At 31.8% G+C, this 26,362-nt stretch overlaps 1 protein-coding gene across 2 annotated transcripts; it reads left to right on the top strand.

Annotated features, from left to right (window-relative positions):
- Positions 1 to 4,581: 4,581 nt before the first annotated feature.
- Positions 4,582 to 20,709, top strand: LOC120085687 (CHD3-type chromatin-remodeling factor PICKLE). Of its 2 annotated transcripts, XM_039041826.2 has the most exons (32): positions 4,582 to 4,727; positions 4,878 to 4,941; positions 5,735 to 5,884; positions 6,594 to 6,731; positions 6,828 to 6,982; positions 7,151 to 7,312; positions 7,669 to 7,916; positions 7,999 to 8,094; positions 8,186 to 8,322; positions 8,394 to 8,606; positions 8,740 to 8,847; positions 9,528 to 9,578; positions 9,695 to 9,794; positions 10,499 to 10,641; positions 10,729 to 10,832; positions 11,084 to 11,222; positions 11,357 to 11,526; positions 11,946 to 12,012; positions 12,096 to 12,218; positions 12,928 to 13,037; positions 13,114 to 13,195; positions 14,206 to 14,403; positions 15,246 to 15,399; positions 15,488 to 15,593; positions 15,777 to 15,851; positions 16,445 to 16,506; positions 16,868 to 16,944; positions 17,647 to 17,777; positions 18,153 to 18,534; positions 19,145 to 19,277; positions 19,903 to 19,973; positions 20,077 to 20,709. In XM_039041826.2, the coding sequence occupies exons 3-32, from the start codon at positions 5,738 to 5,740 to the stop codon at positions 20,578 to 20,580; spliced, it is 4,386 nt and encodes a 1,461-aa protein (XP_038897754.1). In that variant the 5' UTR covers positions 4,582 to 4,727; positions 4,878 to 4,941; positions 5,735 to 5,737; the 3' UTR covers positions 20,581 to 20,709. The 2 variants fall into 2 exon arrangements, with proteins under 2 accessions (XP_038897754.1, XP_090173824.1); XM_090317698.1 differs by lacking the exon at positions 4,582 to 4,727 and having other exon boundaries at positions 4,801 to 4,941.
- The last annotated feature ends 5,653 nt before the right edge of the window (positions 20,710 to 26,362 follow it).

Below are 26,362 nucleotides of genomic sequence, written 5' to 3'. Positions count from 1 at the left end.
TTTTCATAGTTATTATTATTTATTTTTTACAATATTTCTTTTATTATTAATTTGTAATATTTATATATTATTATAATTTTTAGTGCATTTGAAACTTATTAGAATTTTACATTATATAATATTTATTTAGGTTCACTTAAATATTCAGATAACAACACATAACACTTTAATAAAAACCCTATATTTTAATTATATCAATCTTTTCTATTATTTTCATAAATATTTAGGTGAGTTGATTAATTACACAAAAAATATGATCCAATTACCTTTTAGTCCCAACCTACTCCTTGTGGTGAGTAGCTAGAGAGAGAAAGTTGGGGAGAGAAAATACATTTATGATATACTTTTCCATATTTATGAAGCATCTTTAATGTTGGAAAGAAAAAAATGTATTTATTATATTATATTAATTATTTGAGATTTATATTTTTTTCATTTAACACATTTAGGCATATCAAGCAATTGGTTTTTCTGACTTATTTGTAGCTATTTTAAATATACCTTCGAATATTGTTTTAGATTTTTGCAAATATTCTAACCAATATATGAAATATACCACATTATATCAGTCGGAAATTGACTTAATGATCAACATAAATCCCAGTATATATCATAATTTTTTTTATATCATAATATATATAATCGCAGCAAATCAAAATTTAGCAACAACTCCATTCAAAATTAATTTACCAAATGTTGACATACCACGATATATAAATCATCAACGTTCAATGTAAATCATAGTATATATCATAAATTTCATTTGTATCAAAGTATATATCATAAATTCCATTTAATTCGTCTGAATTCCCAATAAATTTCATTTAAGCTTTACATGTATTTATTATATTTATTAATTAGTTGAGATTTTTGCCCATTTGAAATTAAAGTGATTTTCTATTCCCAAGTTTGACTTCAAAACATAAATATATATATATATATATATAATTTGATATATGTATTCATATTTACATTTGTTTATTTGAAAATATGAAATGCATGGTATATAATGTGATATAAATAAAATTTATGATATATTGTGATATAGTGTGGTATATTGAAGTTGTTAAATTAGTTTTGAAATATACGTATATTAGGAACTGTTGTTAAATTTTGTTTTATTGAGATTGTATATACCGTGATATATAAGAAATTTATGATATATACTGTAATTTATGTTGAAAATTGATTCAGTTTCTAACTTGTACACTATGATATATTTTATATATTGGTTAAACATTTGGAAACATCTAAAACAGTGTTCTAAGATATGTTTAAAATAACGTTGAATATGTCAGAAAAATCAGTTGCTTGATATGTCAAATGCGTTAAATAGAAAATAAAATCATATTAAATGCATTTTCTCTCTCAACTTGAAAATGAGAATAAATCTCAAATTAATTAATAGAATATAATAAATACATTTTATCTCTCCAACATTTAAGATGTTTCGTAAATATGAAAAAGTATATAATAAATGCACTCTCTCTCTTCGATTTTCTCAGCCTCCCACCACATGGTATTTTTGTCTGAAAATAGCATTAAATCCCTTATATAAAAATATCCAAATATTTAGACATTTATGACAATAAGTTTTCAAAAGGGATTAAATCTATAATAACTCTTAAATATTTTACAACCATGACATTTAGAGCATGTTTTAATGGACTTATAAAAAAATATTTTCAAAAAATCATTTTCATTCAAACACTTTTAGTAAAAAAAATTTAAAATATAAACATTCATGTATTATTTGACAACTTTTTGTTAAAAGTATTTTTAAATACACGTTTGTTTGATTTGTTACGTATTAAACGTGATATTACTAATGTCAAGTTATTGTGAAAGACGACTTATAAATACTATGAACTAATAATTTAAAATAATTGCCGTCAAAGTTGGTCGTCTGAGTGATCGCTACCGGAGTTTACGGTGGTGACTGGAGTCGGCCGTTGGTGGTAGTAGTCGAAAGTGGTAGTGGTCATCAGAGTTGACTAGCAGTAGTGGCAAAAGTGGCCATCGATGGTAGTGGTTAGAGTTGGTTGACGATGATAGTCAGAGGTGGTGGCCAAAGTTGGGCAGCTACAGGAACCATCAACGATGATTAGAGGTGGTGACCGGTGGCAAAAAAAAAAAAAAAGAAAAAGAAAGATAAATAATAAATAGTTATCAAACACGATATTGTTTCAATTTTTTTTTTTTTAGGAAACAAGAAAAAGAAATAATTCAAACATATTTCTGTTTCTAATTTTTGAAAAATAAGGAATATGAAACAATAAACGAGAAACATAAATATTATCAAATGAGCCCTTAGGAATTGAATTGAAACAAAACTCAGATATCAATGATAAAATTGTAACATTACAGAATTTGATGATTGAATTGAAGTCAAACTCAAAGCTTAAAGAGAAAAAAGTGTAAGTGTAACATCTTGAAATCTATAACCAAATGAAAACTAGACCGATAATATAGAGATCATAGTGATATTTCTTTTCTATGAATAAATTAATATTAATAAACTTTTTTGTAAGTCATTTGTTCAAACTTTACACGTGCAACACGTGTAATATCGAATTAATATAACATAACATGCTACGAGGAAGAATTTTCACGTCACATCTCATCATGTTTTTCATTTTTAAACATAAGTGTATTATACCCTTAAATATGACAGTGGCATCTGGCAGTCACTGACCACTGGGAAGGAAGAGTGGAAAAGATATAATTAAGAAAAATGAAGGGAAAAAAAAGTAAAAAAACATTTTTATTTTTTAAAAAAATTAAGATTTTTTTTTAATTATTATTATTTTTTGGTAATTGTTATAAATTATATAAGTGATAAAATTGTTGAAAATATTTTTAAGTATAACAAAATGTTACTGTCTATCAGTGACAAACCGCGATAGACATCTATCGGTTATCATTGATAGATAGTGACATTTTGTTATATTTGTAAATAAATTGTTCATTTTCCTTTATTTGAAAAATATCCTTTTTTATTTTTCTTTAAATGATAAAAATATATTAATTAGATGGAGGAACCAAATTGTCATTTAACTCAAATATTACCAAAATGTACCTAGCTTGTATGGCATAGTGTTTGTATAATCAACTTTAGAATCGGAAGTTCGATTCCTCTACCCCTACATATATACAAGTACATGTATTAACACACACACGTCAAAGTGAAATCAGATGTGGAGAACGTATATTTTGTATATGTTTCCATTTAGCTAACGACAAAAGTTTGTTCTGGCACTTCCTCCACCGTTTGGCCAATGGAGGTTCCATTTCCACTTAGGGTGTCTCCTTACGGATGAAGATAACACCCCAGTGATAATTCATTAACATTATTAGCATATTAAAGGTTTCGACTCTCTTTTTCACATCCAAATGGTTTTATTTCATGTGTTAACAAACAACCAAACATGTAATTTCTTTATGCGAGTTTGTGATTTTTAAAATCTCAATATTGTCTTAGTGAGAGTATCGAGATTTAAACTTTCCATCTTAAAGTAGCAAGTGCGTACCAGTTACTACTAAATAATACTTGTTTTGACATTTTAAAATCTTATTTGAGCCAATGACTCGAGATCTACTTGATCCCCATGGCATGAGATATTGTATTTGACTAACTACCATCATAATCACCACATGGGTCATATAACTATGGAATATTTGTATAACTTGTCATACTTCTAAATAATGGTACACTCACGTCTTGCAAACGAACGCATCCATATATATTTAATGGGATGGTGCATTTATGAAATTCATTTGAGTTTTATATATGACTAGATTTCCCCCAACAATTGTAGGGTGTGGGGATTGGACCATCAACGCTTGGAATAATTGATGCATTATCTACTAAACTATGTTTAGAATGACAATTTTAACATTTTCCAATTCTTTATTTGGTGCGGTCAATCAGTTATGAAAAAAAACAATTCAATGATGTATACATTAAATAGGAAAACACACACACACAAAGGTCATTGAAACATGAGTTGGTAAAAAAAATAGACCTAACTATTCTAATTAAAACATATTAGAACCACGTGGGCAAATTACTGTAATTCAATTATGATTAATAATATTAACCATTCGAACTATTCCAATTAAGAGTATTAAATAATAAAGTAAGAGTTGGCTACTAATTCACTAAATCGTAAGTAACGCTCAAATCCAATAAATTTACAACACAAATAATTAAATCAACAAAAAACATCTCTCAACTCAATAACGAACCAAACCGTTTATTTAATGCTAACTATTAATGCACTAAACTGAAATAAAACAAGGAATTTGGACAGATCTACAAGTCAAATAATTAAGTCAATCCAAAATATCTCTTAATCCAAGAACGAACAGATCTAACATGATCAATCATTTATCATTAACTACTATATATAGATTACTTCCATATATCTATACTAGAAAATCAGGAAGATTATCCAAAACAGCCAAAATTTTATCAATTTCAACCCTCCAAGAACAAGAACATATTAGACTCCAAGAATTATTTATTTTAAAGAAAAAAAGCCCAAAATAGTTAAAAGCCCATTTGAGAAGGTCAATAGTAGCACTTGCTTTGGTAAGGGCTTCGCTTTTGGCCCCTTCCTCAAAATTCTCTGTATCAAAAAGCAACCATTACTGTCTACAGATGAGTAATGTAAGAATTAAAGATCGTCTTCTCTGTTGAAAATCAAGGCGAGACGATGATCTGAGTAAAATTCTCCTTCTTCACTTCCTATTTACCGCTTTTTTCTGTTAATCTTCCTACAGGAGACTCCACTGTCTCTTTGGGAGATTAAGGGCCCTCTTCTTTCTCTCTCTTCACACCGTGTTTTACTCTTTTGGTTTTACTTTCTCTCCAGACTTCAGTTGTGGGTTCCGGCAGATTTCCGATAATATATCTTCTCCAAGATCCGGTGGTCTTCGGTAATTTCTCTGTTTTTTCTCTCCCGCTACATTAATACCTCAAGTTAAGTCTGTCTAGTTCTCTGTAGTTGGTTTTATGAACTGGGGATGGATTTTTTGTATCTCTTTTGTAAATGTTGTTGATGGGGTTGTGTAAAATTGATGAATTTGCTTCTGGGTTGTGTTATTGTTTTGAGAAACGTGTGTTAGGTTTTATTGGTGGTGATGAAATGCTTGATTTTCTTTTGTTGAGAAATGCGAATTCATCGTCGTTATGGCAATGGCATTTGGTGGTCATGCGTTCGTTCTCTTCCTTTTTTTTTGAGATTGAACATGCTCGGCTGCATTCCTTTTCAGCTCATGCTGAAATCTTTGTTTTGTTATAATTTTGTTTTCATTTATGGGTTTTATTGTTGAACGGTACGTATGTATACATATATATGTTTGAGAAATTGTTCATCGTGTTGCGTGTTGGAAATCTAATACTGTCATCGTGTGTTCTGTAGAGTTCTTCCATGCATTCATGTCTGTTTGGATCTTTTTATGGTAATGTATTTGCATCTGTGCAACTCTGACGTAGGATTTTATTCTATAGTTCCTTCTTTGTTAGGCGTTTCACATGATTCATACGTTTGGTTCGTACCAAGCAAACCCTAGAATTGAGAACCTTTTTACCATTTTCAACTATGCATACTGTTCATGTAGTTATCTTGTTATTGCAGTTGTTAATACCCATCCAGAGGAATTTGTTCCATTATTTTTTTTAATTTCCACAAAGTGTTGTTGTGTTTACTGACATTATGATTTGGTGCAGAAAATGAGTAGCCTGGTTGAGAGGCTTCGTGTTAGATCAGAACGAAGGCCAGTGTATAATCTCGATGAGTCAGACGAAGAGTTTGATTATAAGCATAAAAAACCTGGCTCAGCGCAAGAGATATTTGAAAGATTGGAGAGGGATGACAAGGTTTGTTTACTTTTCTTATGTTTCAATTCAAGGCTCAGTGGTCTTTTTCTGTCATATTTCAATTTGATGGTTAAATAAATAGTTTTACTTGCTATATATATATATATGTTGTCGAACTAAATTTTAAAGGCTCCTCTTATTTTCATTTCATGTACATATGAGCCCAATGAAAATGTGACTTCTTAGAAAACATTTGTTGGTGGTAAATGGGACACACTTATTCTTTTTTGTTCACTAGTATGCTTAGGCAGTACCAAGTTACATTCTCTGTGTAGGTGGTACAAATTTACATTGAAGGGATGCAGACCTTTCAATAACTTTACAAAAGAAAAAAAAAATCAAATATGTTAAAGCCCATTCTTATAATCTCTCAAGCTATCCCTAATTACCAAGGACTTTATCAGAATACCTGCGTAATTAGAAAAATGGTTTTTGTTTGAATGAGAAGGATGTATGTATATTTAAAATTTTATCTTAGGGTTATTCTGGAAAGTTTCGATCATCAATTGGCAGTATCAAGTGGAATCATAATTTAATAGAATTCTGTTTTGGATCGGTTCTCATGCTTTCGTGTAATATTTACAGCTCTTGTAAGTGTACGTGTTGGTGTTATTCTGTTATTATCATGTACATATTTCCTAATAGGACTTCCTAGTCTACTTTTTGTAAGTGTATTTAATTTTTGCTGTCCTTTCACATCCTCTGGCAGAAAGAAGATGCATGTCAAGCTTGTGGAGAAAGTGAGAATCTTCTCTCCTGTGAAACCTGTACATATGATTACCATCCTAAATGTCTATTTCCACCCTTGAAAGCTCCTCTCCCTAACAATTGGAGGTGCCCTGAATGTGTACGATTCCTTTCTTGGAACCTGATTTTTTTTTTTGTGTAGACTTTGTATCTTCTTTTGTTAGCCAATTTTTTCCCCATCTATTTCATCTCACAGGTTAGCCCTCTAAGTGATATTGATAAAATATTGGATTGCGAAATGCGGCCTACTCTTGCCGGGGACAGCGATGCATCAAAGCTTGGTTCAAAGCAAATTTTTGTGAAACAATATCTTGTAAAGTGGAAGGGGTTATCTTATCTACATTGCACATGGTAATTTATTTTGATATTTTCTTACTTCTGGAGTTGTTTACCCTTTTTTCCCCTTTGTGTTTGTGTGTGTGTGTTTGTATATGTATTCATCTACGTAGTAGTATTACTTACAGCTTCCCTAATTTGTGTCATATCTTTTATTCTGTTCCTTTTATTTTTAATTGTCAGGGTGCCTGAGAAAGAATTTATAAAAGCTTTTAAAACGCATCCTCGCTTGAGGACTAAAGTAAACAATTTTCATAAGCAAATGTCTTCGAACAACAATGCCGAGGAAGATTACGTTGCTATTCGACCTGAATGGACAACAGTGGACCGGATTCTTGCTTGCAGGTTTGTTCTTTTCTTGGAGTTTTTTTGCATAGGTTAAATAATTTTTTTGCAATATTTTCTAATGCCCAGGCGCTGTGGGATGACAAAATTTGATATACCACTACTTTTCAATTTTTATGTCCATTTGTTTCAACGCAGAAGGATTCTTCTTCTTGGTTGTTGTTGTGACTGCTTTGATACAATTCTTCATGCCGTAAAAAGTTTGAATATACACAATAGGTTAAACCAGTATTTCTCTTATATGGCTGTAGATCTTTTTGACGTGACGCATTGCATTCCTGTTTAATATTACAATCAATTTGAATTAGAATGATGGAGCGGAAACTGATTGATGTGAATGCTTCTTTTGAATGTAGGGGAAATGATGAAGAAAAAGAATATTTTGTGAAATATAAAGAACTTTCTTATGATGAATGTTATTGGGAATTTGAATCAGACATCTCTGCCTTTCAGCCTGAAATTGATAAGTTCCATAAAATTCAGTCTAGATCTCGTAAACAGTCTTCTAATAAGAACAAAAGCAGCCATGGTGATATTGGTGAGGTAAAGAAAAAACAAAAAGAATTCCAACAATATGATTGTAGTCCTCAGTTTCTTTCTGGAGGTATAAATTTTTTTCTATACTTTAGTGTTGTATACTATATTTTCCTCAGACGTGATAAGCTGACTTTTTGGTCCAAATGAAGGAACATTGCATCCATATCAGCTTGAAGGATTGAATTTCTTACGTTTTTCTTGGTCCAAGCAAACTCATGTTATACTTGCTGATGAGATGGGGCTTGGTGAGTTATTGGTCCTCTCAGTATAAAGGAGTGTAGAAAGAGGTTCCATTTGACCTTTAACTTGAGAAAACCTTTTTCTAATTGGCTACAGGAAAAACCATACAGAGTATTGCCTTTTTAGCATCCCTTTATGAAGAGAATCTATCTCCCCACTTGGTGGTTGCTCCACTTTCAACGCTTCGAAATTGGGAACGTGAATTTGCTACATGGGCTCCTCATATGAATGTTGTACGTATCTGTTGGTTATTAATTCATCATAATGTTTGTTGGGCTGCATTATGTTAATATGTTTGCTGCAGGTTATGTATGTGGGCACTGCCCAAGCTCGTGCGGTTATAAGGGAATATGAATTTTACTTTCCAAGGAATCATAAGAAGGTGAAGAAAAAGAAATCTGGCCAAATTGTTACTGAAAGTAAGCAAGATAGAATCAAGTTTGATGTTCTGCTAACATCATATGAGATGATTAACTTTGATGTGGGAGTACTGAAGCCTATAAAATGGGAATCCTTGGTGAGACTCTGCCATTAGTTTATCTTTATAATTAATTCTTGATCTATGATGTTTGTTTGTTGCAAACTATGTTAAAGTTTGAGGTATCATAATTGACCTAGGATTTTTTTTCTTATTGCTGACTTCTCTATAGATTGTTGATGAAGGCCACCGGCTTAAGAATAAGGATTCAAAATTATTTTCTTCATTGAAACAGTTTTCAAGTAACCTTCGTGTACTCCTGACTGGAACTCCTCTTCAGGTTTGTTCTAGGTTATATTAATACATTAAGATCACAGGTCAACTATGGTTTTGGCTTTAAGTTATGTAATTTATTTGGTTTGGACTTCTCATTGCTATTGAATATCAGGGCTTTTCAGTGTTGTGGATAACAAATTTTTTCCTTTTTAATTTTGTATAGGTTTAAGTTCTGTTCTTAGTTTGCCGCTTGAAAAGAAAATGGAAGATGTAGTTAACTATTCTATTGATACTTATATTTTTATTTTATTATATATGTGTGCGCGCACGCTTGTGTGTATGTGTATACATGTGTGTGTGTGTATACATATATATGTATGTATGCACTTATGTACGTATCCAAATATGATGGTGTCATTGGTATTTGGAGCATTTCAACATGTTGAATGAATTACTTCAAACGTGGAAGCTTTGACTTCTTCATAGAGAACCTCTTGCCTTTCAACATGTTGAAAAGAGGGTCCTTTTATTGTTGTGGTCTAATTTGAAGTATTTTGGTTTAGTTTGCTTGTTACGTTTCCTACTATTTTGTAAACATTTATTTTTTAAAAATATCTTTTAAATGGTGTGATTTCTCTTTTAAATGTCACATCTCTCAAAGTGTTTGCATATGTAAATGCATATAGCCAAATTTATAAAGAGGGTATGCCTGCATTTTTCTCACCGTTACTTGTTTTATTTCAGAATAATCTTGATGAACTTTTCATGCTCATGCACTTCCTTGACGCGGGGAAGGTTAGTAGGACACTCCAATCAAATCAGATATAATGCATGTGTTGGTTATAAATCATTCAAACATGATCAATGAATTTATTAGGATTTGATCACTTTGGATGTGTATATTATTTCAGTTTGGAAGTCTAGAAGAGTTCCAAGAGGAGTTCAGAGATATCAATCAAGAGGAGCAAATCTTGAGGCTTCACAGAATGTTAGCTCCTCATCTCCTGAGAAGTAAGGCTCTTAAAGTTTGTCTAGTGACAGATTGACTTGATTGTTTGGAGTGCCAATATTCGTTTTATACTCCTGTTGTTTTTATACTCTGTTTCTTTCCTTTAATCCAGGGAACTCTATTTACAGCTATACTGTAATCACATTATTATCAGCGATTCTATATAGTTGCTTTAGTTTATTGCTCTCTTGTAGTCGTTTCTAAATACTTACAAGTAATTCTTCATTTGCTTTAGTTTATGTCCTTCTTTACTATAGGTTTCGTTTTGAAATATAGCCCTCCTTCACTTGAGGTTTTAATTTTGAAATATTCGAGGACGGTAATTGTAAAAGACAATTAATTGGCGTAATTCAATGAAAATGTTCATATTGGCATTAAAATGTAATAGGGTGAGACTGTTTGTCTTGGAAGAATAGTTGAGGAGCGTCCAAGTTGACAATTTTTATTGCAGTTTAGTTTTTTTGCGTTATTAGTTTCACAGTACAAAGAGAATATTTTTGTCTCCTTTAGTTTTAAATCATTTTGAGTTAGAATCCCTTAGAAACATTTTACTTAGTTGGAATCCCTTCTCTAAGGGATTTTGTGGGCTTGGTTTTTTTATATGCTCTTGTATTCTTTATTTTTTCTCAATGAAAGCACTTGACTCATAAAAGAAAAAAATCATTTTGAGTTAGAAGTGTTTTTGCCAATCTTTAATTTCTTGCAGGGGTCAAGAAAGACGTCATGAAGGACCTGCCCCCTAAAAAAGAACTTATTTTGCGTGTCGAACTAAGTAGTAAGCAGAAAGAATATTACAAAGCCATTTTAACTCGTAACTATCAATTATTAACTCGCCGTGGTGGTGCACAGGTAACATTACAAGTTCGCTGTCTCTACTATTCTTTCCTTTCCTGTTTGAAACTTATAAGGTTGTTGAAGTTTAGAACTTTCTATCAGATTTCTCTTATCAACGTTGTTATGGAATTGCGGAAGCTCTGTTGTCATGCTTACATGTTAGAAGGAGTTGAGCCAGATATAGAAGATGCTGAAGAAGCGTATAAGTATTTTTCTACCTTGATCTTCAGCCTTCCATGTTAAATAGTCAGATTGGGAAATAGAAAGTTATAGTTTCGCTATGGTTGTCTCTATCTTAATGCTTCATATTTTGTTTCCAGAAGAATTTTATATGGCTGAGTTATATATACTATATACAGAACATTGTGGTATGCTAACAATCAACAAGCTGAGAGTTAGAGCAAGTGCTAGTTATGTATCAAATTTTTATTCCTATTGGTTGTATGTAACTTGACAGACAGCTTTTGGAAACTTCCGGGAAGCTGCATTTGTTGGATAAGATGATGGTGAGACTCAAAGAACAAGGTCATAGAGTTCTCATATATACACAGTTTCAACACATGTTGGACTTGCTGGAAGATTATTGCAGTTACAAGGTACGGTACATCTTTATTCAAGACCATAAAAGCTGTCTTATAAACAAGCAGTAGCTGATCTTATTGAAGAAAAAGGCAGAAACTGCTACACTTTTGAGTTGAAGTCTGATTCTTATGATTATTTTCCGAGTCAGAAATGGCAGTACGAAAGGATCGATGGCAAGGTTGGTGGAGCCGAAAGACAAATTCGAATAGATCGGTTCAATGCCAAGAATTCCTCCAGATTTTGTTTTCTGCTTTCTACTAGAGCTGGGGGTCTGGGAATAAATCTTGCAACTGCTGACACAGTTATCATATATGACAGGTGTGATAATATTCTCATTTTATATTTTGCAGTTCATTTTTATTTTCTCTGGCAAATGTGCTTGCTATGATATTACTGTAGCATTTTAATAGAATAATTGTTGTCTTCACCACTCACCAGACTTGAATGCTTACGAAGTCACTTGGCTGCACCCCAAAACACCAATCAGTATTGTGGTATCAGTAGCTTCGAACATTAGTGAAAAATGTCTCTGTTCCAATATTTCTAGACTGGTGATTCTTGATAGATGATGACTCTGCTAATTATATGGATGATTTACATATGAGAATGCGTATGATTATTACTGAATGGTGAAAGACTTTTTCTAGGTTTTTAATTAGTTGTCATTCAGCCAGCTTAGAATCTTCCATTCCTTCAATTTTATTAATCGATATCATTCTACTAATGTCCATGTGTAGTGATTGGAATCCCCATGCTGATCTACAGGCTATGGCTAGGGCTCATCGACTTGGGCAAACTAACAAGGTCTTGAATATTCTCTTTTGGAATGTTGTAAATTACAGCAGCTGCTTTCTGTTTTTACTTGGGTGCTTCGTTGGATGTTGCAGGTAATGATTTATAGGCTAGTAACACGAGGGACCATTGAAGAAAGGATGATGCAAATGACAAAGAAGAAGATGGTCTTAGAGCATTTGGTTGTCGGAAGGCTGAAGGCTCAAAACATTAATCAGGTATAGAAATGATCTAATATGTGTAGTTATATTTTTAAGTCATTACAACCCATGTTGAATTGATACTTGGTGCTTTGCTATTAAAAGGTGAACTTGCATCTTCATTACCGATATCAAAGATGAATGTACAGTAGGTAAAAAAGGATTTCCATTGCAATTGTAGGAGAAAATATTCACAAGAATAGGAGATTACAGAAAAGGGTTCTAGGTCAAAAGATTTAACAATTTGCTGTAGCTACAAAAATTCTTTTGATAGTATATGCCATATAGAAGCTAAATTTTGGCTCTAACTTCTCAACATTCTCAAAATGTAACCCTCACTTTAATCTAAGATTCTCTACTCCTAACATAGGAGGTATTCCCTAAAGGGCCCATCTCTTTAACTTTGGCCACAAAGAAGCTGTGAGAAAACTTATTTTCTGTCATTTTGGGAAACTTCAGTTCACACCAGAGCACCCAAGAAGCTTGATCCAACACTTGAAGAAAAAGAATACCAAAAGAAAATATGACATTGATCTTCCATTGACTGGTTGTACGTACATGAATACATTATTCAGTTTTGTTACTAGGTTTACAGCTCGTTTGGAAAGCATTTTTCTGTTTTTGTTGTGACCAAAGCTCAAGATGTTAAGAAAGTTGCATAGGGAATTTTGAAGTTCTATGCGATCTCCATTTGACTGAACATTTTGCCTATGTCTTCTTAATTCAGGAAGAACTAGATGATATTATAAGGTATGGCTCGAAGGAATTATTTGCCGACGAGAATGACGAGGCAGGAAAATCTCGTCAAATTCATTATGATGATGCTGCAATAGACAGGTAACTTTTAACTTCTCTAATTTGAACAGCTATTTATATAAATGACATTAGATCTTATACTTACCATTTCACACAGATTGCTGGACCGTGATCAAGTTAGAGATGATGATGCAACTGTTGATGAGGAAGAGGACGATGAATTTTTGAAGGCCTTTAAGGTTTTATTTACACTAATTATTTTCTTGTGCAGTCATATATATTTGGCAGTTGAGCTGCATGTTTATTCTCCGTTATTTTTAATTCTATATCAAGCTCTCCCTATGGTTTTTACCCTATCCAATCATCAATGGTATATCAATTACTTAATTACTCTTCCCTTTCTCTCTTCTCTTCCCTCCTTATGGTTTTCTTCCTAGCCACTGGTGTTCAATTTACACTCTCTTGGAATATTGGATGGGGGTTGGCAATTACTGAAAAAAGAAGTAAACAATGTTCTCTATTATAAGATGAAAAGAGGCTTGGGAGGATTAATTTTCTGAATTTATGAAGTGTTAGTTTATTTGTTTATCCTTTATTGTTGCTTGGTATTTTCTGGTCTATACCTCTACTGGACATGCCATTTTACCAGAGTTTAAATTATTTTTTTGATCCTTTTTTTGGGTGTTATCATGCTGTATTGTTGTCAGACTGATTTATTGTCATTGTGTTATACTGCCCCTCAGATTACAGTATTTATTTGCAATTTATGGAGCAAGCATGCCATAACTTAGCATTGAATTTATGTTCCCCTTTCTCTTCCTTTTGGATTTCTTATTTAATGTTTGTTTGGCATGCTTAATGAGGATTAAAAGTGCCCTCTTTAAATTGGCAATATTTGGTTAAAATTTTAAAGAGCAGTAAAAAGTGTGCGCGTCTTTAAAATTTTTTTAGAATAAAAAAAAACTTTCGGAAAATTCTAAAAGTAGATAAAAGAACAGTTGAAGTGCTTTTCGAGGAAGTATTTAACTAATTATCTTGCGCAAGTGGTTATATACTGCGTGCTTCACTAAAACACTTGTTTTAGCTTGCCAAAACAATTGCAACAATCTGAGGACAAACTTGAAATTTCCATGCGATTTTCTTTCACATACCAAATGCTTACAAAATCTGCTTCACTTTTGTGTTTTCTTGGGCAACATATGTTCGTTATCATTTTGTGAGTGATGCAGACATAATCTATGTGCTGCAGGTGGCAAATTTTGAATATATTGATGAGGTGGAGGCTGCAGCAGAAGAGGCAGTGAAAAGGGCACCCGTGGAAAGTAAGCCTGTTGCAAGCAACGTGGAAAGAGCTAGCTATTGGGAAGAGTTGTTGAAGGATAAATATGAAGTGCATAAGATAGAAGAGTTTAATACGTTGGGTAAAGGAAAGAGGAGCCGTAAGCAGGTCAGTTGCAATAGTGATTGTATGGCATCATTGTTGTACATGCAGTCATAATTGATGCAATTCCTTCAAATAGTGCCACGTTATTAAAGTTGTAAAACAACTATTTTTTCTCAAGTTTCCTTGTGGTTATCTGTCAGTTGAAAGATGTTTGACTTTCTCTTTTTTGCTTGGTTACTACCACTTCATTCCAAGAAAACTAACCATGACAACCTAACGGGCAAAGGGACGAAGTTTTCCCTTCCCTAACCAAAAGGGATTACAAGAAAACCTTTCGATCGCTTTAGGTTTCCCCTCCTCTACTCTTAGGTACTATGGTGCATAGTTGGAGTCCCTTTCTTTATAGGGTGCTTTCTTCTTTTTGGCTGGGGGTTTGTTTTTTTTTATTTGCCCGTGTATTCTTTCATTCTTTCTCAATGAAAGTGGTTGTTTTCATAGGAAAACTTTCAATCTAGTTCGGTTTATAAAGTGGTGTAATTACAAAAGAGTTTGTGTTGGCTGCTCCAATTGGAGGCGAGGAACTGTACAGGGTTATAAAAGTAATCAAAAGAATTATAGAAGGCTTATGGGTGAAAGAAATAGAGAGCTTTTCTGTGACTTTTTTTTTCCTCATTTAGTAGTTTTATGGAGTTGGTTGTCCCACAAAATAAAGCACCCTTTTAATCATTATAGTTTATCTTTTTAGTTAGTAATTCGCGCTCACTTTCCACATTTATCATGAAATGTTAATATTACTAAAAAGAAAAAAAGAGCTTCATTGAAATAAAAATGCTGACCAGTTTCTTTCAAATAGTGTTTTGAGTCATTACTGATTGAAGTTTGGGCGATGTAAACTTTGAAAGCAGATGGTATCTGTTGAAGAAGATGACCTAGCTGGACTTGAAGATGTAAGCTCCGAGGGTGAGGAGGATGATAACTATGAAGCTGATTTGACTGAAGGTGAAGCAAATTCTCCTGATGTTCCTTCTGCGAGAAAGCCACATCGGAAGAAATCCCGTGGTATATTTTTCTATATGCACCCTTTTACTCTGATTGCGTAATAATCTCTTTTCTTATTGTTTTTGACTCATCATGGTTTGATTTCCAGTGGATAGCACCGAGCCACTTCCCTTAATGGAAGGGGAAGGAAGATCATTTAGAGTTCTTGGTTTCAACCAAAATCAAAGGGCTGCATTTGTGCAAAATTTAATGAGGTTCTTGCTAACATTTGTGTTTTATTTTTATTTTTGCTGTCTCTGCTTCGCTTTTTTATCTTTAACCTGTGAGTGCTTCTGTCCTTGCCTACATTCTCACGTCTGTAAGAGAGGCTGTACCAATGTTCACTTTTTCCGTGTTTTCCTTTTCTATGCTGTTAACAGTTGATTTACTTGATACAGGTTTGGGGTTGGGGATTTTGACTGGAAGGAGTTTACATCTCGGATGAAGCAGAAGACTTATGAAGAAATAAAGGAGTAAGTGATGTGAATTCTACTTTATGAAAGGAACTGTAGGTATTGAGTTATTATCATGTCGAGGTTTTTGTTTTTATCTTTTACTCTTTCCTTAAAAAAGGTTGAAATGTGGATAAATAGGACTTACACCACAATACTCTCTCTCTCTCTCTCTCTGGTGTAGGCCTAACTTTTACCTATCATTGGGTAGTATTAAGTTCAAATTGCTAAAATAGCACAAATGCTATTAAAAGAATAGGTTGTCCTTATGCATGAGACTTAGGGTTTTACTATATGAGAGAACCAATGGAAAAGAAAAACAATGGAATAAGAGGTTGTGCAAGTATCTTTTTCTTTATTTTATTTTTTTCAATATGAAACGAATAATATATATGTATGATTTTTTGGGTGTTCCCTGCATTAATTTTATTAATATCTACTGATCGTTCATATTGGGAGCAAAAATTGAAGTTACCAAACTTAAGTTGGACCTTTGTTATCTTTTTCAGGGGTGCTGAAATTTCTTTTAGATCATTTTCGTCTTTACTTCATGAAAAAGTATCCTTTTTCTGGATGTATGATGTGTTGATTTACAATCACTGCTTTTTGTTCAGATATGGGACTCTTTTCTTATCTCACATTGCTGAAGATATCACCGATTCCCCCAACTTTTCAGGTATTATATCCTTAATGTCGTGTCTATGTTGTGTGTAAGAAAACAAAACTTTCATCAAGATAGTAGAAAATTTACAGAAAGGTTAAACAATGAATTCAGCAGAAAACCACCCCCTCCATCAAGACACCTACCTGAGAAGCTTTGCACAAAAAAGAGGGGTAATCAGAACTTGAATAGTGCTCGAGATATACGGTAGTTTTAATATGAAAACATCCCAGTTATTAGTCAAAAGAAAAAAAGAGGAGTGATATGTGGACTCTCAACAGTAATGCTGACTGAAAATGAAGCTTTAACAAGCATACTGCTGTTTCTCCCTCTTTGTGAGATACTAATATCTTAATATTCTTGATGTTCCGTTTAGATGGCGTTCCCAAAGAAGGACTCAGAATACAAGATGTGCTAATCAGAATTGCAGTTTTACTCTTGATAAGGGATAAAGTAAGCTGTAATTTTGTTTATTTTCCTGTGATATTGTTGTAATTCCTTGCCTTTTAGCTTGAAGATTTGGAATTCTAGTTTACAACTTATGGACTATTTTGGGGCTTTCATTTTTCTGTGGAGGGATCTGTGGCGTAAGTGCTATGCAGTCATCCTTTCATGAGAAAAGCAAATTACGATAGATTAAACTTATAAAATCAACACTCTGGAGGATTATTTGGCTGGAAAAGATTAATATAGTTTTAATTTGAAATGGAAAAAATTGGTGGGAAATGGAAAAATCAGCTAAGTTCCATGGTTTTGCTAGGGGGACTCTGCAGTCAACACAAATTGGGGAAGGTTCTCGTATGATTACTTGGGGTTTCAATTTTGTTGAAGTTTTTATTTCAGAACTCGAGACATGTGTTAGTATTTTTTTTTTTTTAATTTTATATTATTATTATTATTATTTAGAGAAAGGTAAGAAATGAGGAAATATATTCATTTGAAGACTAAAGAACAACCTAAAGGCTAGGGGCTAGGTGTAGAGATAACCCCTTCCCACAGCTCAACTAAAGGAGGGCCTCATGTTAGATGATTATTTTTGTTACACTAAGTGCTCCTTTATTTTGATTTTGTATTAATCTTTTCACATTTCATTTTTTTTTTCCCAAATGCACGTTACTTATGAGATCATTTCTTGTTTTTTTGGTGGAATTATAGGCGAAATTTGTCCCAGAAAATCCGAGTGCTCCACTTTTCACAGATGACATTTTATCCCGTTACCCAGGACTAAAAGGTGGAAAACATTGGAAGGAAGAACACGATAGATTGTTGCTGCTTGCTGTTCTGAAGTATGGTTTTTCCCAAGCTTGCTTCTCACTGTATTATGGTTTTTCTCCTTTTCATTGGTGACTTGATATTGCTGTGAATGAGGGTTATCTATGCATGCATACACGGATTTTCACAAATGTCTGATAGATTCAATTCTAGAAATGCTAAATCCTCGTCTAGCATAGGGATAATATAAGTTTGACATCCGAGCATGTTAGTCATAGATGAAGATGTTGATAGGTCCTCTTGCTCTCTTGCATATCAAGTAGTGACTAATATTATTAGGTGATCTATTTGATGGGCAGATATCTATTCATGAGACTTGGTTGCAGATTCTTTTTTCTTTTTAAAGCTTTGATCTTCCAACACTAATCTTCAAATTTTCAAATCTTAAGGCATGGCTACGGTAGATGGCAAGCGATTATTGATGACAAGGACCTCAAGATTCAAGAGGTGATTTGTCTGGAATTGAATCTGCCTGTCATAAACTTACCTGTTCCTGGACAAACTGGTTCTCTAGTTCAGAATGGTGGAAACATACCAAACACTGAAGCAGCTGGAATCGAGTCTAGGGAAAAGGAAAATGGTGGTGGAAACGATGCTTCATCTGATGTGCAGGGAGGAGGAACTGATACTGCTAACCAATCCCAGTTGTATCAAGATTCATCTATTTATTATCATTTTAGAGATATGCAGCGACGACAGGTTGAGTTCGTCAAGAAAAGGGTGCTTCTCTTGGAAAAAGGGCTGAATGCAGAGTACCAGAAAGAATACTTTGTAAGTTCTGAACTTCAAGGTAGTGTAGTTGCTGTGGCTTATTAAGATTATGTCTCAATGTTAACGTTAGAAAACAAGAACACAAATGAATGCCGCCATAATCCTATGCCTGCTTCCATATTTTGCTTTACTTCAACATATTATTAAAGGAACTAGGAAGGGGACGAGAAGATTCTAGTTTTAGTCGTGGACCCAGGTTGCTAAATTGAGTCATTAAAATGACAAAGATACTAGTCATGGTCTTACTCAGAAATTTCAAACAGAAGGGGTTCTTATTGAGTTTTTGTAGCTTGGTTTGCGACATGCTAGATTGTCACTCTCGATTTGATTTTTTTTTTTTTTTTAAATTTTATTGTTGGGTTTTGAACATCGTTATATCAAATTAATTTTTTCATTGCATAACAAGATTACTAGCTTCTTCTTCTTTATGTCTTTGATTTTGTCATGTTTTATTTATATTGTTATGAGCATTACATATGCAGATATAAATGAAAGCGGTTAATTTAGTATATACATTCTACAAAATTTGGTACTTTTGCGTTGCTATCTAGTGAAGCAAGCTTCAGTTCCCTGTGGACTCATTTCTTTTCTTTTCCCTTCCTACTCCCAGGGTGACACGAAAGCAAATGATATTACAAGTGAAGATATTGAGAATGAATCCAAGGTTTCAAATTCGCCAGGTGCTAACGCTGTGGAGACTGATACTCAAAAGGTGGATCAGTTGCCTCAAGTAGATCCAATTTGTAAGCCTCTTTTCTCAAGTAATTCATTGCTTAATTAATAATAGCATTCTATCTCAAACCATTAGTCTCTTTATGAAAAATTTCATATCATTTTCTTATGAAAAAAAACAATAGCATTCATAAACTTCGTTGTGGTTCAGTGCTTGCTCAAGACCGACCTATCTGTATATTTATGGAAACTTTAGAGTGGAAATGACAATGGTTGACAGAATCATTTGTTAATGATTAATTAGGTCCTATTTGGTGATTATTTTGTTTTTGTTTCCCCTTTTTTTAAGATTAAACCTATATCATCTCAATTTCCTATGATGAGTTTCATCTATCTTAAGTAAAATATTTGAATTCTAAGCCAAATTTCAAATTCCAAAAACAAGTTGTTAAAAACTATTTTTTTAGTTTTCAAAACTTGGTTTGATTTAGGTAGAAAGTAGATAACAAAGCAAGAAATTTAGAGGTAAAGTTTATGTTTATAGTCTTAATTTTCAAAAACTAAAAACAAAATGGTTACTGGGTCTTAGTGAATTAGACGTTTGTACACAGATCATCTTTTTAACTCACTTGGTAAAAAAAAATTCCAAGATTCTTTGGCAACAGACAGATGGTGAACTGTATTTTGCCTGTGCAGCTTCAGGGGAAACTTCTACTGCTTGTGATGACAATCCTGATAGATTGGAATTAAGCCGGCTTTACAATGAGGTAACCTCTTTTGCTCGTTAAATGATTAATGGTGTTGCTCGATGAGCGTTTCTTCATGAATACCAGTTTCGAGTTTTTCATTTGGCATCCATTTCCTTGGCAGATGTGCAAGGTTGTGAATGAAAATTGTAGAGAGCTGGTGCATGCGCCTACTGGGAGCCACCATGCAGCTTCAGGCTTGAAAAATAACCTTCTCCCTCTGGAGAAGATAATGGAAGATGTGGACCGAATTCTTTCTCCACAGCCAAAACCCACTAAAGAACAATGGTCGTCAGATTCTGCTCCGCGACCTGCAGTCGTTGAATCACCAAGCACCGATGTTGGCCTTAAATCATCACTCACAGACGGTGAAAAGACTCGTATTGCCACAAACATGGAGGTAGATCCCTTGACAGAATCCAAACCTCAAAAAGAAAGCAACAAGCCCGAACCATCTGCTGCTCACGTTCCAGCCTCTGAAGATCCAAACCCCGATCAGCCAAAATCTGCAACTCTACCGGAGAGAAGTAGTGTTGATGAAATGGACGTTGAATGGAGCGAGGACACTTATGCAGCAGAAGAACATAGCATCGAACGTAAGTCGGGGGTGATTGTGTTAGATGATTAGAGAAATACAAGCAGTTCACCATTAGTTTCTCTTCTGATTTTTCACCTAATGTAAGAATTGTAACAATATAAAAGGAAAGGAAAAGGAAAGTGTTGATTATAATTAATAATACGGACTCCCATTTGTGTCCTTTTTAGAGTTGTGTTTGAAGCCATTTTTACCGTGTCGGTAATTTTTATGCACTCTTCAACTTCTGGGGTTGAAATGAATAGAGGTTTCCTCTTCATATTCAACTTATGGCCACAGGAAGGTTAACTACAAGAGGATTCTTTGTTTTTTGTTTGTTCTCCTCCTAATAAATAATATATATATACACAAATATATATATATATATGTGTGTGTATATGCATATGTATATGTGTGTATGATACACACTTTTTTGTTTTTTTTTTAATTAATTATTTTTTAAAAGAAAAACTAACCATAGTCATTACAGGACTACAACAAATGACATTTGTCATTGGACACTTGCATTGCAAAACCAAAATTTATGATAAAAGGACAATCAAACAACTTATTTACAAATATAGTAAAATTGCTATTATATATTGTGACATTTTGTTATATTTAAAAATATTTTTGATAGTTTTATCATTTAATTAATTATCTTATAATTAATTTATATATAAAAGAGTAAGATTTCAAGGCTCCAAGCGATTATAACCATTCTCTCGAAATTTTGATAGCTTGAAAATTATAGTTTTTTTCTTTCTTTCTTTGGTCTAGTCTCTTTGTTTGATCAAAATTCAAAATTTCTAACATGTGCACTTTTAGTACATCAATTTTGAGAAATAGGTATAAAAGGTATCTAATAACATTTTTTCTTTACTATATAGTAATCTTTTTATTATTTTAATGCTGATGCATAAAATAATAAAATAAAACAAAAGTTTTACTCTCTCATCTCCCTTGCTCCTAGCTTTTGTTAATATGAAATTTTAAGGTTTCGTTTGGTAATCATTTTGTTTTTTATTTTTTATTTTTAAAAATTAAGTCTATTTCTTCTTATTTTTTACAATAATTTGCATCTTAAGTACAATGTTGAATTCTTAGTCAAATTCTAAATACAAAAACAAGTTTTCAAAAACTTTTTTTTAAGTTTTAAAATTTGGCTTGTTTTTTAAACCATAAGTAAAAGTAGATAACAAATGAAGAAATTTGGAGGTGAGAATAATGTCTATAGGCTTAATTTTTAAAAACAAAAAGTAAAAGACCAAATAGTTACCCAACAAAGGTCTAAATATTTAACATTTTCATCGATATTTTTTATTGTCAAAACTTAAAAACTAATGATTTGAAATTCTAAGGACCTAAGATATTACTTTTGAGAAGTATTCAATCTAAATAAAATAAGGTGCGCATGCAACTACTTAAAACAAAATCATAAAGTGACAGAAAATGTAAATTATTAATGCATCATAATATATCTTAGTCTTGTAAATCTATACATTTAAATTTGTGTGGGTTTCAATTATTGACCACTACTACCCTCATCCCATCCTCATTGTCACAATTACACTGATTTTTAATTAAAAGATAAGATTACTTAAGTCACCAGCAAAGTTATTTCAACATATTCTTCATTAAAAGACACTGTCTAGAGGTAGCCATTCATTTTTTAATGTTTTAAGGCTTTAACAATTAGACTATAATAATAATAATGGAGCCAACTCCCTTTCTCTTCCACTTACTCCTCTGCCCAACACAACACCCCCCCCCCCCCCCCCCCAAAAAAAAAAAAGTGTATATTATCTTTTCTAAAGCTCTTCCCACCACTCAAATTTGACAAAAAAAAAAAAAAAAGAAAAGGAGGAAAAAAAGACTTGGCTGGTGGGTTTGTCTTATTATTAATTTGTCAACAAATAATTATGTGAAAGACAAAACAAAAGCCTGTTTTCTACCATTTCTCCATGAACATACACATATTGGTTTATTATTTGAGCAGCCTGAAAAAGAGAGCCCCTTCTGGCTTATTACCTTAGCTGACAGACTAGACAGGGATTCAATTGATAATACCATGACAAATTTCCTGTCTTTTCAGAGATATCAATGAATTATCTTCATTCTGTCATGTGGGTGTATGTAAAAATGAGATTTTTGTGTATAATTCATCTAATAAACCATCAATTTCCTGTCTTTTTAGAGAAAACTAATGAATTATCTTCATTCTGTCATGTGGGTGTATGTAAAAATGAGATTTTTATGTATAATTCAACTGATAAACCTCAAAGTTCCTTACTTTTTAAACAACACCAACGAATTATCTTCATTTTGGAATGTGGGTGTTTGTAAAAATGAGATTTCTATGTGTAATTCAACTGATAAACCTTAAATTAGCCTTTTTAAACAGCAACAAATTATATTTTCTTCATTTTGGAATGAGTAAGTACGTGAAAATGAGATTATTTATGTATAATTCGACTGAATAAACCATCAAGTTCTTGTCTTTTAAACCAACATAAAACAAATTAATCATCATTAATTCTATCAATATAGGTATGTGTAAATCCATTCATTTGCATGCATGGCAGCAAATATTCTTTATTATCTAACATATGTGTATATGTATGATCTATGAATGTATGCTAGCTATTACAAATAGAATATAGCAAGTGGAAGGTGGTGGAATCTTTTAGGCAAAGAAGAAAGAAAAAAATAAATTATTTGGGATGAAAAAAAAATATATATGAAAGGGAAGAAGAATTTGAAAGTGTATGGTGTGGGAAAAGGGGGATTCTTCTTTTAATTTTGTAGAATATAAACAAACAAAATTAGGTGGAGAGGAATTAGAAAGGAAAAGAATGGAGAGGAGAAAAATAAATAAATAAATAAATAATAAAAGTAGAGAGCAGAATATAAGGCTAAGTGTTGGGAAAGTTGAAGACATTAAAGAGACAAAAATCACTGTGCTTCAAATCCACGCTTCCATTTAAACACATTTCATAATTTATACATAACTATATGCCAAGCCAACCTGTTTTTCCAACATCTTCAACCCCACACTTATAAAACCAACCTTTTACGTTACAAATTTAATTAATAAATAGATATAATAATACTTTCGGTTTTTAAACTTTCATCAACGTCACGATTTATGTCTCCGAACTTTAATTTATAACGATCATTCTTTTTTATTACAATATGTGAGATAGAAGATTCAAATCTCTTATCTTTAAATCCATAGTACAAACTTTATGTTATTTGAATTATGTTTGTGTTGGTTATGTGATAATTTTGTTATTGTACTTAAAAGTTTCCTATAATTTAATTTGTCCCTTAACTTTGTATGGTATATATACGGCAATTTAGTTGAAAACACATTTTTGGTCCTTAATTTAGTTATCTATCTATATAGTTTAGAAATTTCATTCACTCTCTTAATAATATTTACTACGATATTAAGAATTAAATCATTATAAATTTTGAAATAGATTGATAATATCGTTACAAAATTGAAACTAGAGATATAATGATGATTCTATTTAATTTATTTTGTGAAAATCTCATCAGATTGAAATAACTATATGAAATAGTATGTAAACATTTAGACATTAATTGCACGTACAATTCATTTGAAAAAAATAATTCTCGTTTTGATTCACTAAGACCCCATTTGATAATCATTTCAAGTATAATAATTGAATTTTTAGCCAAATTTTTTAAAAGTTCCTTTTTTTTTTAGTTTTCAAATTTTAGCTTGGTTTTTTAAATTATTGTAAAAAGTAGATAAAGAAAAAATTTGGAGGTGAAAATAATGTCTATAGGCTTAATTAAAAGAAAAAAAAACCAAAAATAAAATCGACCTAAATAATTTAAATTTTATTCTACAATATTAACACTAAAGTTGTGGTAGAATAAATTGTTACAAATTTGTGACATAATTATTCAAAAAGCTAACCTAAAAACATCAACCCTAGATGGTTTCTTTGGCCATTTGCTTTATGTCTTAGTTTATTCTCTGCCTTTTCAATTCTCTTCAACAACAATAGCAAATTTGTATATGGCTTTAAGACCATTTACCTGGTTTTAACTTTCAGTCACATGCACCATAACATCAACGTTTTTCTTTTCAAAGAAAGATACGAAATGTTGGTCAGAAGGTACATTAGAGAATCCCAACTAGATTGATATTCTCGTAGCACCCTCATCATATATCTCAGTTTTAATTTATTCACATTGAGCGAATAAGTACAAAAATTCAAAAATTCTATCTCCGATTTTGATCGTGTTAAGGTCAAAAGTTTGAAAATTCTATCTATCAAAAAAAAAAAAAAAAAAAAAAAAAAAAAAAAAAAAAAAAAAAAAAACTTGTCATACATGTGCAAAAGGATGGTTATTTTTTCTTGTTTATAGCAACAAATTGACTTTTTTTACCTCTGAAAACAAAGCAAAATAAAATGATAAAATTAGGGTTTTGCTGAACAGAAAGGAAAAATTTATAGGTATTATGAACAAGTTGAAGAATTCCCTCCAATATAATGTTGACCCATTACTAAATATTAATAGTCGTAACCATAATCATGATTTAGGGCAAAATCAGATGAAAGGTCATTTTCTTATCATCTAATTTTTTAGTCGAGATCACAGTATAATATACTTTAACCAATCGAGCTATGTTTAGTTAACTCGAGTAGCTCATTATATCATTCCCTTCATATATATGGTAGGATAAATTAAATTATAGTCTTTTTAGTAGTTGTGACTATTCTTTCATCTCTATATTTCAGTACAGTTCATAAATTTGAGTTAGAATAATATTTCTATTTAACATCTATTATTAACATTAGTTACATACATCTAGTTGATAAATTAGTAGATGAGTATGTGGAATAAGGGTTGTTTTAGGGTTTTTTTTTTCTTTTGGCTTAGTCAGCCTAATTACGAAGTGGGATAATCGAACCATATCGATCTTTTGAATAGTAATTTTGGTATCTAAAAATTAATTGATAGTGCATAATGTCCAAAGTTTTAGGTAACTTTTATAGTTTTAATTTCTCTAAATTAGTTTATGTTAATCATCTGATCAACAAGGATGCTTATTCTTAAAGAAATTGCTATTCAAGATGTTACATTTAGTATGTTCAAGGTTAATTCAAAGAATACAGTTGAAATATGGGGTTTGTATTATTATAAATGCAAATATGTGTTTAAATAATTGTTATTAATTTGTCACCAAAACTAATAAATTAAACATTATTTTATATATAGGAGAAGGGAATTTGGAGAATTTCGTACTTCAAATAGATAATTTAAACTTATTGTACTTCAATTATTCCTACGGGATAAATATATGTTAAAAAAATGAGAGAATACCCTTACATATATATTTCATCAAAATAATTAACTCAAATTGATCAATGTCAAACTAAGCATAGTTCAATTGACATACTAGTATGTTAGAAACCACAAGATCTATGATTCAAATCTTCATACCTCAATTGTACAACAAAAAACTCAAATGATCAATAAATTTGATGCATGAGATCTCATTTATACGATATAAATATACAATTTGAGAGTAATCAATATATTGTTAAAATACGTTATTAACCTAGTTTTTTATAGATTAAAGATTCAAATATCTCAATTCTCATAATAATAATAATAATAATATAATTTAAGTATGATTAAGAGTTTATTATAAGCTACCATATAATTGGTATATAAATTTGCTTATTTCCATGCTACAAATTTGCTAAACTTACAAGCTATACACAGACCCTAGAATTCATAGTCATTGACATATGCAAACCTACTTTTACAATACTATATAAACATTTAT

Source organism: Benincasa hispida, chromosome 9 (genome assembly GCF_027475165.1).
Source record: "Benincasa hispida cultivar pf3 chromosome 9, pf3_genome.v1.1, whole genome shotgun sequence".
NCBI lineage: Eukaryota > Viridiplantae > Streptophyta > Magnoliopsida > Cucurbitales > Cucurbitaceae > Benincasa > Benincasa hispida.
Note: the sequence above shows the minus strand (reverse complement) of the source record. Positions and strands in the feature narration are given on the sequence as shown.

Coding starts and splice junctions, on each gene's coding strand:
- LOC120085687 (XM_039041826.2), top strand. CDS start 5,738: ATGAGTAGCCTGGTTGAGAGGCTTCGTGTTAGATCAGAACGAAGGCCA. Junction 9,795..10,498: donor AGCTCCTCATCTCCTGAGAA/GTAAGGCTCTTA, acceptor AATTTCTTGCAG/GGGTCAAGAAAGACGTCATG. Junction 10,642..10,728: donor CTCGCCGTGGTGGTGCACAG/GTAACATTACAA, acceptor ACTTTCTATCAG/ATTTCTCTTATCAACGTTGT.